Below are 14,504 nucleotides of genomic sequence, written 5' to 3'. Positions count from 1 at the left end.
CAAGCATCTTTATCCATTAACTCACATTCAATCACAGTTGGGGCTAGGAGGTTTTATGATTACAGAGTTATGCAGTTCCACAACCAGAACTAAGGTATTTTTTGTATCAGCTGAAGATAAACATATTCATTTACATACTAATGCAGGAGGATTACATCAAAAATATAAGATCCCTTATTCTCAGGCAAAACAAATTATTCTTCATTGTTCTATTTGTCACCCTTTACATATCCTTCCTCTCCCAATGGGTAGTAACCCTAGAGAAAAACAACCTAAGAATCTTTGGCAGATGGATGTTACCCACTTTCCTTCCTTTGGTAAAATGGCTTATATTCATGTTACTATAGGTACTTATTCTTCTTTTATGTGGGCTTCTGCTATGTCCAGTGAATCTTCTGGCCATGTTATTAAACATTTAATAGCCTGTTTTGCTGTTATGGACACTCCCCAAATTCTAAAAACTGATAGTGCTCCTGCCTATACTTCAAAAATATTTCAACAATTTTGTGAACAGTGGAAGATCCAACACATTACAGGAATTCCATATAATCTTCAAGGTCAAGCTATAGTAGAAAGAGCCCATAGAACTCTTAAATTGCAATTACATAAATTAAAGAAGGGGGCATATGGGGCATACACAGAAAAGGTAGAGGATTTGATAGCAAATACACATATTAATCAAAAGGAATATAGAAGAAAGTTATTTAAAATGTTACAATCACCACAAGAATTATTAAATATGGCTGTTTATTTTAAATTTTTTGAACTTACCACAAGGGGAAATATTAACTAAAGCAGAATTACATTTTCAGGAGACCACGCTTCCTCTGGAGACTCCCCGAGCAGTTCGGGTCCAAACTTTTGAAAAAAATGTGTGGGAACCTGCTCAGTTATTAATTCAGGGTCGAGGCTATGCTTCTGTTTCTTTAGAGAATGGATCCAATCCAGAAATATGATTGCATCTTTGGAAAGTCACACCCAGGGAAGCCAGCGGTATTCAAATTCCCGTAGCCCAGCCCCAAGGGAATCAAGACAGCCTTGAAGGGAGAAATGCCCCAACCTCGGGTTCAGGAAATGGCAGCTCTAAAGATCGAGGGAAACCGAAAAACTCCGGGGTCCTCACTATCGGGTTGATCCTCCCACCTGGGGCCAGATTAAACATTTGACTCTTTGCGCTGGCCAAGTATTGACCCGTACTTCTTCCTCAAACACCTGAGAACCTGTTTTTGGCTAGGATGGCTGTCATGGTTTGTGCTTCGACTGGGGTGAGTGCTTATGATCATCACTATTGGGCTTACGTCCCCCATCCACCTTTATTGGCAATTGTAGAATGGAATGAGGTTGGCTCCTTAGTTTATACTAATGAATCTACTTATTTACCTCCTCCTTGGGGCACGGGGATTCCCACCTTTCCCTTTGAGCAGGGAACTCCTCTCAATATTTCTCTGGGCTATGAGTCACTGCCTCTTTGTTTAGGGGAGGATCTTGCTTGTTTTAAAACTCAAGAGCAGTGGTGGGCTTACATCCACCCTCCTGTTCTGGGTTCTCGTATGATTATGGGATGTTCACAGCAATGTCATTGGCCAGATCCTATAAATATACCTATAATTTAAAAGGAGGGTCCTATCCAGTGTGTAAAGGGTTTTCTTATCAAAACTATGTATATAAACATATGCCTAGGTGGTCTCGATGCTGATCTCCCCATGGCAAATTATATTCATTAAGTAATTATTCTATAATAGATTGGGGGTCCAAGAGGAATGTTTTTAAATAATTGTAATGATAATGATAAACCTTGTCATGTGATTATGTTACACAAGTTAGTTGGACTCGAACCACTGACTCTTTGGATAGAAATCATCCTGAAGGTCTTACAGCATGACATGATAGTGGACTTTCTCCCCCTCGACTCAGGATTTTTTTTTTTTTTTGTACCAGGGATCGAACTCTGGTCCTTGCACTTGCGCAGCAGGCGGCGAAACCACTGAGCTAAATCCCCGGCCCCAGGATTGTTTTGAATAATGCTTCTTTGGGACCAGAACAATGGGAGCTATGGAAATTGGCTGCAGCTACACAACCTCTTGAATTATGGACTGGCAACTTTTCAGGAAATAAACAGAGCTCCTTACAATATCAATTCTGTAAAGAAAAGGACATTCCAATTGCTGCCTGTGTTCAATTACCTTATGTATTAGCTTCGGGAAAATTGAAAATCAATGAAAACTTGAAAGCTGTTATCTGTTATAATTGTACTTTACGTGCTTGTGTTCATCCTAATCTTGATATTAATCTCTCTAATGTGTCATTGTTGATTTTGAAATCACATGGGTATATGGGTCCCTGTAAATTTAGAAAGACAATGGGAGGAGGGACCTATGGCAGGGCTTGCCCACTGCTTGTTAAAACGTTTGATACATCAATCCAAGTGTTTCATAGAATGGGTAATTTTAGGAATATTAGGATTTATTGCTATTTGTGCCACTGCAGCAGTAGCAGGATTTGCGTTACAACAGAGTATCAAAAATACTGAATTTATACAAAATTGGCAAAAAGATTCACACCAACTCTGGGCCATGCAAACTTCTATAGACAAAGATATATATGAACAAATTGGTGAATTACAATATGGGTTAAAATGGCTTGGAGATCAAGTGATGGATATGCAGCGTCAATGTTAAAATGCGATTGGAATTCTCAATTTTGCATAACTCCTGCAAAATTTAATGACAGTAAATATACATGGGACCAAATTACATTTCATTTACAAAATTTAAGGGGAAATTTTACCCTGGATGTAAAGGAGCTCCAATGAGAAATATTTGATACTTTCAATAAACAACTCCCTGATACTTCTCTCGCTACTTTAGCTGATTATATAGCTGATTGATTAAGTGTTTTGGGCCCATGAGGAATGATTCAAAGTTTAACCCATAGCATGGGGAGCAGGCTAATGGATTTATTGATTTTTATTTGCATTTTTGTTATAGGATACTGTGTCCTCCAAAGACAAATAATTCAATCTCATTTACATGCTACTGCTACTGCTATGCTTGCTCTTTGGAAAAGAACGCCTCCTACATATACAATAATTTAAAGAAGGGTGAATTGTGGAGGATGGGAGAAGTTCTCTGACAGCCTTGGGAAGACAGATTGTCCTGATGTCTGTGGCAAGCCCAGATAGAGAAGTTAAAGATAACTTCAGAAAGCTATTTGTTATTCCCACAGTGTTCCTTCCACGTGGTCCCTTGAGACTCTCAGATATTTGCTTGGCATAAGAATAGATAAGAGTAGCTAATTCTTTACAAGCTTTAAGTAATGAAGATGATTTAGATAAGAGGCACTAAGATTAAGGGAGCACAGGTGGTTCTTTAGATGTTTTAGGTACTCACAGATATAACTAACTGGTGGTTAGTTGACTAGCATTGTAAACTGTTAATGATTGATGTATCCAGATAAAAAATGTATAAAAAAAGGAATACTAGCAATAAACCTTGCCTTAACTCCTCATGGAGCTCTGATCCCCTGTGCTCCTTCTTTTTATAAGTTTTGTCAGATACTGTCTTTAGGTTCCAGTCTCCCACCAAGGAGACCCCAACAAGATCGAAATATTAAAATAGAAACGTTAACTGGCTGGAAGAGAGATTAGGTAGAACTCTTGAAGACATTGGTGTAGAAAAAGATTTCATGAACAAAACCCCAGTTGCATGTGAACTAGCCCCCAAAAATCTACAACTGGGATCTCATCTTATTGAAAAACTTCTGTACAGCAAGAGAAACTAACCACAGAGTGAAGAGACAACCCATACTGTGGGAAAAAATTTTTACTAGCCGTTCCTCAGACAAAGGTCTACTATCTAGAATATATAAAGAACTTGAAAAAAAATCACACCTCCCAAATTTAAAGAACCAATCCAAAAATAGGCATCTGAAATGAACAGACATTTCTCAGACAAAGAAGTAAAAGTAGCAAATAAACATATGAAAAAATGTTCAACATCACTGGTCATTCGAGAAATGCAAATGAAAACAACGCTGAGATTCCCCCTCACCCCAGAAAGAATGGCTGCTATCAAGAAATCAACCAATTACAAATGCTGGCCGGGAAGTGGGGAAAAAGGAACCCTTTTCCACTGTTGGTGGGAGTTTAGACTGGTACAACCACTATAGTAATGAGCATGGAGATACCTCAAAAAACTAGGATTAGAGGTCCCATTTGACCGAGGTATTCCCCTGCTGAGTATTTTCCCAAAAGAATTTAAAAAATCATACCACATTGTATATGTGCACTCATGTTTATAGCAGTAGTTTGTAATAATAAAACTTGGAAGCAGCCCAATTGCTCATCAACTGGAGACAGGATAAAAAAAGATTTTTTTTTATAAAGGAAAGTATTACTCAGCCATAAAGAGTGAGAAACTAGAGACATTTATATCTAAATTGATGCACATTGAGGGCATACTCTTAAGTGAAATAAATAGAACACACATGTGTAAATATCAATTAGTTTGGCTGGTCTAAGAAACTGAAAGTATAAATAAGGATCAAAATGTATAATAGATAGTGTGAAATAGGAAGAAAAGGTCCAAATGGGAAGGGGAAAAGGAAGGGGTAGGGGAAAGGAAAGAGGGGAAAGGAATAAATATGAGAAAAGGAAGAAATGGAAACAAAGTCTTTGTAAATAGGGAGGGGCAGAGGGGGTGAAGGGAGGGCAGGGAAAGGGGAAAAATAAGTACCCAGATATATCATGTAAAGTTACAAATTCCCAATTATGAATGTCATCATTTTGTATACCTAAAATGTACCAATAAATTTAATGAATAGAAAAAAGACAACCTCCCTGACTAATTGAATTTATTTTTACAGTACCAGATCATTATAGCTTCATGTAGGAACCATCCTTCAGTGCAGTTAATTAGCTAACTTTTCTATATATCGAACATTTTCTATACCTCTGAGTGCTTCAGAATAATTTTTCAATAGCTATGAAGGAAGAAGCCATTAAGTTCATGATGTTCAGAAGATACTATACTAGATATGCTTCAGCAGCAAAGAAGACTCATGTAGTCATTTGCTTTTTGCGTACCTGAATTAAACTTTGGCTTGGTAGCAGAAAAAGAGGTGATGGTAGTGAAATGAGATGATGATTACAGCAGAAAAATAAATATGAATCATTATATATATATAGAAAAAGCATCATAGTTCTTAACTAGGATTTAGAAATGACTTAAAGATCCAATGATGAGGGTACAGAGTGTGGGCTCTGGACCTTGATTCAGGACAGAGCTACAGTGCAGGTTAAGTTTTAACTGTGCCCAGGAGTCTTTAGGGAATTTTATTAGCACCAAAAATGAAGACAAATATGCTTTTTAATTTCCTAAATGCTTGTTGTCAGATTTACTTTTTAAAAAGAGATAAGATATAAAGAGGAGAAAGTTTATTAGATATTAGCTATATGTGCAATTTTCCAAATTGAAACCCCTGTTTTATGGAATCAAGATGGAAAGTGATTACAAACTGGATGAGAAGAAAAACTTCTGGACATCTAACTTATCCCAAACAAAAATATTACAGTATAAAATGCAGTTAGATGATGGAAGAATGAAGAAAAAGTAGGAAACTGAATGTGCAATATTTAACAGCCAGCAATCAATCTTCTAGTTTTTATGTTTTAAAATAATTTACTATAATTTTTTCTAGGTCAGTACAAAGAGATGTTTGGTGGTGAAATGGGGTGATTAAGCAAGAGTAACAGATAAACAACTAGAATATGGGTTCTAAGAGGAAAGGCTAAAGGAATTGAGATGATTAGAATATTATTTGTTTTTAGTAAATTCAAGAATATCAAACATCTGAGTGCACTGCCAACAACTTCTTCATATTCACAGAGGATGAAAGATTTCCTTTTTGCAAAGAAGAATTTCTGCATTATATTAAAAAGGAGGAAACCCAGGAAGTGAATGAATTTTCAAACCTCTCAAATTGATAAAGAACTGACATGTGCTGAATGAAAGATGAAGTTAAGGAACTGGTCCTGAACACATTTTTTTTTGAATAATACGCATCCCTTTATTTGCTGACTGCCATTACAAAAATCGATTACATTAGAAACAAAAGTGTCTTGAGTTGATGTCAGAGACAGTTACTTCCCCAAAGTGTTAAGTAAAACAGTGTACAACATCAGTATTAAAATGTTAAATTTTATGTTGTCTTTACCATTTTGATCTTCTGAACAATTGAACTGAGCAAAATAAGGTAAAATATTACATGTTTATCCTCAGGAATGTAAAGGTCTAATTTTTCAAACAGTTTTTATTATAAAACTAAACTCTGAAGGTGTCTACAGAATTGGCTTCTTTTAAAATTTTTCTCTTTAAATCAGTAGTCTAAAAAGGATTAGAAAAGACAAAACCTTGATCAGTGTTTCTGACAAAGTAGAAAGGGTGAAAACATAAATAAGGCTTTAATTTGGCAAAATATAATATAGTGCCTTCTGTTGTCATCAACTGAAATTTCCCAATTACTTCACTCCAAACCTGGTAGTGTTATTTCTCCTTTGTGAGCTGTTTGTTTACAGCCTGAAGCAACATTTGAACACATTTTTAGTGCTCCCCTTTCTCTTGATCTTCTATATTTTTTCAAATTTTCAAAGTAAAAATTATCATGTAAATGTTTTCCAGTTTCATAGAAATGAAGATAGCATTATAGAATTTAAAGCAGAAGATTTCCAGGTAACAACAGTCTTGTGAGGGGACTCCTTCCAGGAGGGATGCCTCAAAGCAAGTAAGTGTCCCCCTGGATGCCACTCAGAGACTATCACTAAGGGATGGATACTCAGTACTCAAGAAGTCTGAAGAGTTGAAGGCAAGAGCTAAGTTTCCAGATATGCTGATATTTGTATCATTTTCTCTTCTTTGGTCTTTAAGAGATTATAAAGTAGGTAAATTAGTGTCCAACTGTATTTCTCCTTTTCTCAGTTCTATTGGCCATTCTTGTGGACTGTCTCTTTGCTACCCAGCCTTTCTACTCTTAACTTTTTTCCTGTACCAACCTTCAAAGCTAGTCCTTGGGTAATGATTCAGATTTAAAAGCGATCACATTTCTTCATCATGTCTTGCATGCATAAGATCTCAGTTAAGGAAAGCCATCTGGTAACTCATTTGTATGTCTGACATAGACTAGTGGAGTACCTTCTCCATGGTCCAAAGGATCCCATTGAAGGTCTGGAGCTCCATAGAGTGTCTTACGTCAGGGGTCCAAAGGCTCTGTGCCTGAAGGCTGAGGAGTCTGTGCCAGAAGGCCAAACAGTCTCCACTGGAAGGCTGAAGAGTCTGCGCTGGAAGCCAGGAGATGAGGTGCAATGTGAAAGTGAAGACTGGGGCTCCTCTGAAGAAGACAGAAGCAAATCTTCCTTCTTTGTCTCCCTTTTATAGCATTCTTGACAACAATCAACCCTAGGGTGGGTCTTCCACAACCAGAACAACGCTAGCCATTTTAGTTGGGTGTTAATTATTCAGGTTGACAAATCATACAACTAAAACAATAACAGAAAAGCAAAAGTCTCAATCGATAGGAATCAAGAGTATTCCACTTTCTTCAAAAATAGTTTAGCAACTGATAGCACTGTTTATTGGATCATAACATTGATGAATTTATATTTGCTTTAAAATTTTTGTTTAGTCTTCACTGTAGGTAGATAGGCAGACCTCTTATCCATCTTTATAAGAAAGACTCATATTTCTGATTTTATTAGTCCCTGAACTGAAATATACAAATACATCTTTGTCAATGGCATTAATAAAAATATTCTTCAGATATGATCAAATATTTCTATATAGTCTTTCAATTTTCTTTAATATACTTAATTGATCCCCAGCATCACAAAAAATTTTTAAAGAATAAAAAAATGTTTAAATGACAGGATTTCAGCAAACATGGACTGAACCTAGGATTCACCCAGGCTTGATGACATCACCAAGGTAGCAAAGAAGTAAGGAAAACTAGGTTTCTGCCAGGTCTGGTGGCTCACCCCTATAATTCCAGCACTCAGAAAGCTTAGGGACGAGAATCACAGTGAGTTTGAGGCCAGCCTGGGCTACATAGTGAGTTCAAGACTGGCCTGAACTACCTAGCTACTCTGTCCCAAATAAAAAAAGAAAGAACAAAAGAAAGGAACAAAGCGAGCAAGCTAGGTTTCTTTTTTCAATATATATGCCACCAAAGTGAGTACAAGATAACCAGGTTTCTAAAGGGAAGAAAACAAGTTTAATGCAAGTTATATGTGGAAATTCTCCTATACATGATATTATCATGGAACATCCTGAGATGGAATTTTGAATGTATAACTGCAAGAACTGCATAGCAGGAGTGCCAAGCTATCTATCTTCAAGTGCAAAAGGATCTAATATAACATTTTTACAGAGGTGGAAAATTTTTACAAGGGATAGGAAAATGTCTAGTTAAAATATGAATTTCAACCTTCAACATTGTTCTCTCAATCTTACTAAGAGTCTTTTTCTGCCATTAGACTGAGGGCTGCAGGATATTCCGCAGCTCATGGAGGGCAGATCAGTTCCTTAAACACTGTATAATCCACACTTAAATAATACTGTATTCAAATGATACTTGCTCCTACTCATAATGTAACAGTGGGAACAAGGAATACTCTACTTAAACAGTCATTTTTTAGTATTTATGAATAGCATAATTCTGGAAATGGTGGCCCACTCCTATAATTCTTAAAACCTGGGAGGCTGGGGCAGAAAGACCATAAGTACAAATTCATCTTGAACAGTGTAAAAACTCAGCAAGACAATGACACAATTTTAAAAAAAATTTATAAACAAAGTAGGGCTGAAGATGCAGGTCAGTGAGAAGATGCTAGATGCAATCTCCAGTGTCTAATAATAATAATAATAATAGTAATAATAATAGTAATAATAAAATGTCTACTTTATCACAAGCAAAGTAAGGTAATGTACTTCTTGAGATGTATCTTTGTACCTTTTCATTTGTAGATTTGAAATGCATTATCTTTATTAACTTCCACACTTTTAATTAGTTATAAATATAATTCACATAAAGTAGAGCTTTTTGCATGTTTATGAATAATTGATTATCTCCAGGTACATAGACACTGAGAAACTCAGGCAGCATAAATAGAGGTACATATGTGGATTAGAGGAGATTTGTCCTTCAGAATCAGTGTAAGAGAGCTGTCCCCAAAGTGGGTGTTAATGGAATGCGTGCTGTTACGTGAAGTTTCAGAAATCACCATCATTGAAGTCTTCTGTAACAGGCATGGCCTCCAGTAATAAACGCAACATTCCAAGGCTGAACTAACACCTCCTTGATATTTTCAAAATCCTTAGAGAAAGAATTCCTGCAGGAAGTCTGATTAGATCAATTTTAGTATATGTGCTGCCAAAGTGAGCACAAAATTTGATTAGATCAAAACAGTCCTTGAGAGAGAGTTCACAGGAGACTTTGAAAACTGAATTAAAAAGACGTGTAAAACATTTTAAAAAATTAATTTTCAAGAATAAACAATCTTAACCTGAGTATCTTGGAGTGTGCCTTTAAGGATTCTTGTTGAAACAAAGCCTTAACAATCTCCTCATTGCCACCTTCATCTCCTTATTTCTAAACGTATAGATGACAGGATTCATAAAAGGTGTGATAATGACATAAAAGATAGCTAAAAATTTATCTATAGGTAAGGTAGGAAATGGCCACACATAGACAATAATGCAAGGACCGAAGAAGAAAACTACCACAGTGATGTGAGCTGAGAGAGTGGAGAGTGCCTTGGATAAACCACCTGAAGAGTGTTTCCAAACTGTGACCAAAACAAAGATGTAGGACACAATCAAGATGAAGAAGGTGCCCATGGAGATGAAACCACTATTGACCATGACCAGGAACTCCAGTCTATAGGAGTCTACACATGCAAGTTTGATGAACCGAGGAAAATCACAATAGAAGCTATCCATCTTGTTGGCTCCACAGAAGGGTAAGTTTACAACAAAAGCCAGCTGGCCTAGAGAGTGGATGAACCCAATGATCCAAGCAACAGCCAGGAGACAAATGCACATCCTCGGACTCATGATGGTCAGGTAGTGGAGGGGCTTGCAGATGGCAGTGTATCTGTCATAGGCCATGACTATCAGCAGCACCATCTCTGTACCTCCAACAGTGTGGATAAAGAACATCTGAATGATGCACCCTTTCAAGGAGATGACTTTACATTTTCTGAAGAGGTCATAAATCATCTTTGGAGTTGTGATGCTTGACACACCTGTATCGATAAAGGAGAGATTTGCCAGCAAGAAGTACATTGGGGAATGTAAGTGATGATCTGAGATGATTGTGAGCACAATGAGAAGGTTTCCCAGCATGCTTGCCACATAAAATATTGTGAAAAACAGGAAAAGGAGAATCTGAATTTCCCAAGAACTGGTGAGTCCCATCAGCAAAAATTCAGACACCACCGAGTGATTTCCTGCATCCATCAACTTTCCTTGGGAAGGCTCATCCAAAAGCTACTGTTCCTTCAAGAACACAGAAAGCAGACAAATGTAATTTTTACATTGAATGGGATGTCCTGTTTATAGAGTAATGACACAAATATCAAAAATTGAAGATCATCTTGCCTTTTTTAACAAATAGAGTTTACACAGTCCAAGAGTAACAATGGAGTATCCCCAGATTCTTTTCATGCCTAGATCTTTGAGACCACTTGATCACTTCAAATTTTGTTTGAGCTCTGGTATATAACCAAGAAGAGAGAAATATAAACCAAGGCACCTAAGAGTTTAAGGAAAGGTATATGAGGATGTACAGAGGCTTCTACTTCCTAATTTTTACTTGAAAAAATCCCAGAGAATGAAAATATGCTAAAATAGAAGGAAGGATTTATTTTTGTCTGTTATATATAGCCTACTTTCTGGAGTTTTTTTACTGGAAATTTTTAAGTTCTGTAGGTTTACAATTATGTCATATACAAAAATAATACTTCTTTTAAATTTTTGTTGGTTGCAGATACTACTCATTTTATTATCCTTTAATATAGAAGGCCTAGTATAATATTCATTTCATGTTTACTATCCATTTTCCAGTTACACATTGTTCTACTCTTATTTTGAAATAAGAAGTCAACTATTTCTCTCAGCAGTACGTTGTATTCCCCTCCTTACATTTTCCCAACGCTAATTAAGAAGACCTTTTAGAATACTTTTCTCCATCCTCTGGTCTTTTATTCTTCCCACTTGAGTCAGTTCTTTTTATCCTTCTGTAAGTACTATTTGTTTTATCTATTGTGCCTCCTAAATCTATCTTTGTATTTTGTTTTCTTCCTTGATTTCTTTCTCATTACAGATATTTATGCATTTAAGAAAATCTAATGAACCTAATCTTTCAGCTCAGATTTCAATTTCAATGATGATCATCTTCTCTTTAAATTCAGCTCCTGAATTATCCGGGTCCTTATAATAAGCCCTCTGTGTTATAAACTTACTGGAATTAATAATGTTCATATTGTCTCACATAAGCTCTACTAAGATAATTTATTCAAGTTTTATTCTACCATAAGTTCTGCCCTTTATTTTCTTTTATTAGTAATTTTCTTCAGGATTGAAATATCAAATTTGATAAAATTAATTTGATTTAAAAAAATTTCAACCTCTAAATATGTTTTGTATATTTTTTTTGCAAAATCACCAGTGAAGAATAATTCATAGTTTATAAGTTAGAAAATAAAGATTCAAAGACATTCAAAGAATTCCTAATTCTGGACAAGTAAGTATTAAATTAAAGCCAAATTATTTCAATTGCTTAAAGACTGTGAGTGAATTTAAAGATCTGAAGGAAACAACAAAATTTTAACAGCAGCTATCTTTCTGTGAAGGAAGTATGAGTGGATATTCTCTTCTTTCTAATTTTATTTTATAAATTTTCTGTTGTGCACATCATTCTCTTAAAGACAAGTATTCAAAGCAGGTTATGGTGTTGCACACCTAAAAGTGTCCCAGCGCTCTGGAAAAATGAGGCAGGAGAATTACAAGTTCGAGGGCCGGGGATTTAGCTCAGTGGTTCCGTCCCCTGCCCCGCAAGTGCAAGGACTCGAGTTCGATCCAGGGTTCAAAACAAAACAAAACAAACAAACAAACAAAAAAACCCCTTTTTACCAAACAAGTTTCAGCCCAGTGTGGCAAATAGGCAATTTCACAAGATTCTTCTGAAATAATACAAAATAGCCGAAAATGTACCCTCAATTGAAAGGTTCTGCATTTAATTCTCAGTACAATAAAAGAAGAAGAAAGCAAAATTCAAGAACAAGTAGACTCCACTTTCCAGGTATTCTTCATTATACCACCTTTTTTTTTTTTTTTTTTTTGCTACCGGGGGATCGAACTGGGGACCCTGCGCTTGTGAGGCAGGGGCGGCTCCACTGAGCTACATCCCCGGCCCCATTATACCACTCTTTAAGTCACTGACAACCTAAAGTCAAATATAATTTTTAGGGGCCTAAGGATCAGGGTGCTCAACTGAATTTTACAGATGATGTGTGTCTTGGTTTTTTTTTTTAATCGCCAGTTAATCTTTTAACAATAATTTAAAAAGGTTGCTGTTGTCGCGCGAGGGGACCAACAATAATAGAACAGCATAGGGACTTCAGGAGGATCACAGCTGACCGGATGGACCACAGGAGGCAGGCGAGGCAGCAGGTGTTCATGCAGCCAGGCGGGGTGCAGGTTGCATGTGGGCCTGAATGAGGACTCAGTCCCGCCCCAAACCGGTGACTCGCCTCCCTAGCTGGGATCCGTGTTTAATCCCTCACTGCCACCTCCCCTGCCACCTCTCATCATAATACCACCTACTCCTTCTTAAATACTCATTGCACTCCCTTTAGCCCCAAAGCCTGTACTAGTATGTCATTCTCTCACTAATCTCTTGTCCTCCAAGCTCCTAGATTCAGAATTATCCTTCCCAGACTCCTCTAAAATAAACCATTTATATACCAAGCCAGTTCTACAAGAGGTGTTAGCAGACATTGGTTAATGCAGTATCTTGGGTTTATATTAATGCAACTATCATCATATTTTTATTTTAGCTATATATGTATTCTAAACTGTGGTATTTCCTGGATATTCTACACTGCTACACCGCCCTAAGTATCATTCTGCACCTTGGCCACTAGAGAAAGTGATATTAAAATTTAGCACTCAATTTGTGAAGTATTGCCTATGTAATCTTAGATGCCTATGGCATAGTTTCTCCTGGGAATTGAAGTATTTTCTGTCTCACAGTCCCTTCATTTGGTTGCATCAAAAAAAAAAAAAAAAGAATAAGGAAAGAAAAACACATAAATTTTCTCTGAGGCCTAGAAATTGTTCATATTCAAAACTGAAATCTTCAATCCTGTTTTCAACGAAAGGCAGTGAGAATCAGAACTCTCTCTTACCTGAATTAGAGTCTGTTCTCCTCAGATGGCAGACCAATTTCTTCAATTTTTCAGAAAACATACAATGCTTAAATTTGCAATCCCAGCTACTCAGGAGGCTGAGGCAGGATGACCTCAAGTTCAAGACCATCTTGGGCAACATAGGAAGACCCTGTCTCAGAATTTAAATAAAATTTAAGCTTCAATCATAGGAGAGCTATAATTCTTAAAGCGAAGAGTAGGCAGTTGTTTAAGTTATGCTAAGAATTAAGTGACAGAAATTAGAATTTGAACCCCTCCCCACAAAAATGCATTATACAACTTAACAATTTATCATGAAAAATTAAAAGGAAATGTAAAGTAGGGATGTAGAAAGAAATATGGACTAGAAAGGATGAAATATCATACTGTTTCTTCCATCTGGAATACTTTCCGCTGATCAAATTTCTGCCATTCTGTCAAGACCCAGCTTTAGTGTCTTCTCCAAAGGAATCATCCCAGATTCTGTTAGCAAAACATACCTGCTCATTTGATATTCTTCTCCATACCCCTCCCAAACACATATGTAACAGATATGTCAAGTAAGAACTAAATTATTGGTGAAATTAAAGAGAAAACAACTATTGAGTGATCTTAGAGGCAGATCTACTAGCAAAATATAGGATGGATCAATGAATAATGTGCTAAAGTGTAAAACATTTATATGTGTAAAATGAGAGCACTTGAGGTGAAAACTTTTCTAGATTCAGAAGAAGATAATTTCATGTTCTGCCTAGGACTGTAACCTTTTGCAAAACAAAGAGCCTTATGTTATATCTTTGTGTGTGTGAGGTAAAAGATTCTAATTAGCAACCTGCAATATAGCTGACCAAATGATAGTTCTGTCTGGGGAATAATTAGTCCTTAGTTGATTGGATTTTCCAGGGAATTATAACTTAGAGTCCACCCTGATTTTCTTTTATTTTTAAATTTTTTATTTATTTATTTATTTTTAAAGCTTTAAAAAAAATTTTTTTTTGGTACCAGGGATTGAACTTGGGTCCTCAGTTTGTGAGGCAGGTGCCAG

General features: G+C 36.4%; 1 protein-coding gene across 1 annotated transcript; it reads right to left on the bottom strand.

Annotated features, from left to right (window-relative positions):
- Nucleotides 1-9,575: 9,575 nt before the first annotated feature.
- Nucleotides 9,576-10,532, bottom strand: LOC101714712 (olfactory receptor 4F3/4F16/4F29). Its single transcript, XM_021244587.2, has one exon. The coding sequence runs from the start codon at nucleotides 10,506-10,508 to the stop codon at nucleotides 9,576-9,578; it is 933 nt and encodes a 310-aa protein (XP_021100246.2). The 5' UTR covers nucleotides 10,509-10,532.
- Between the last annotated feature and the right edge of the window lie 3,972 nt (nucleotides 10,533-14,504).

Source organism: Heterocephalus glaber, unplaced genomic scaffold (genome assembly GCF_053883595.1).
Source record: "Heterocephalus glaber isolate CG9 unplaced genomic scaffold, H.glaber_assembly_v1.0 deba00001662, whole genome shotgun sequence".
In the NCBI taxonomy this organism is placed as follows: domain Eukaryota; kingdom Metazoa; phylum Chordata; class Mammalia; order Rodentia; family Bathyergidae; genus Heterocephalus; species Heterocephalus glaber.
This window is presented reverse-complemented; position numbering and strand designations above follow the sequence as displayed.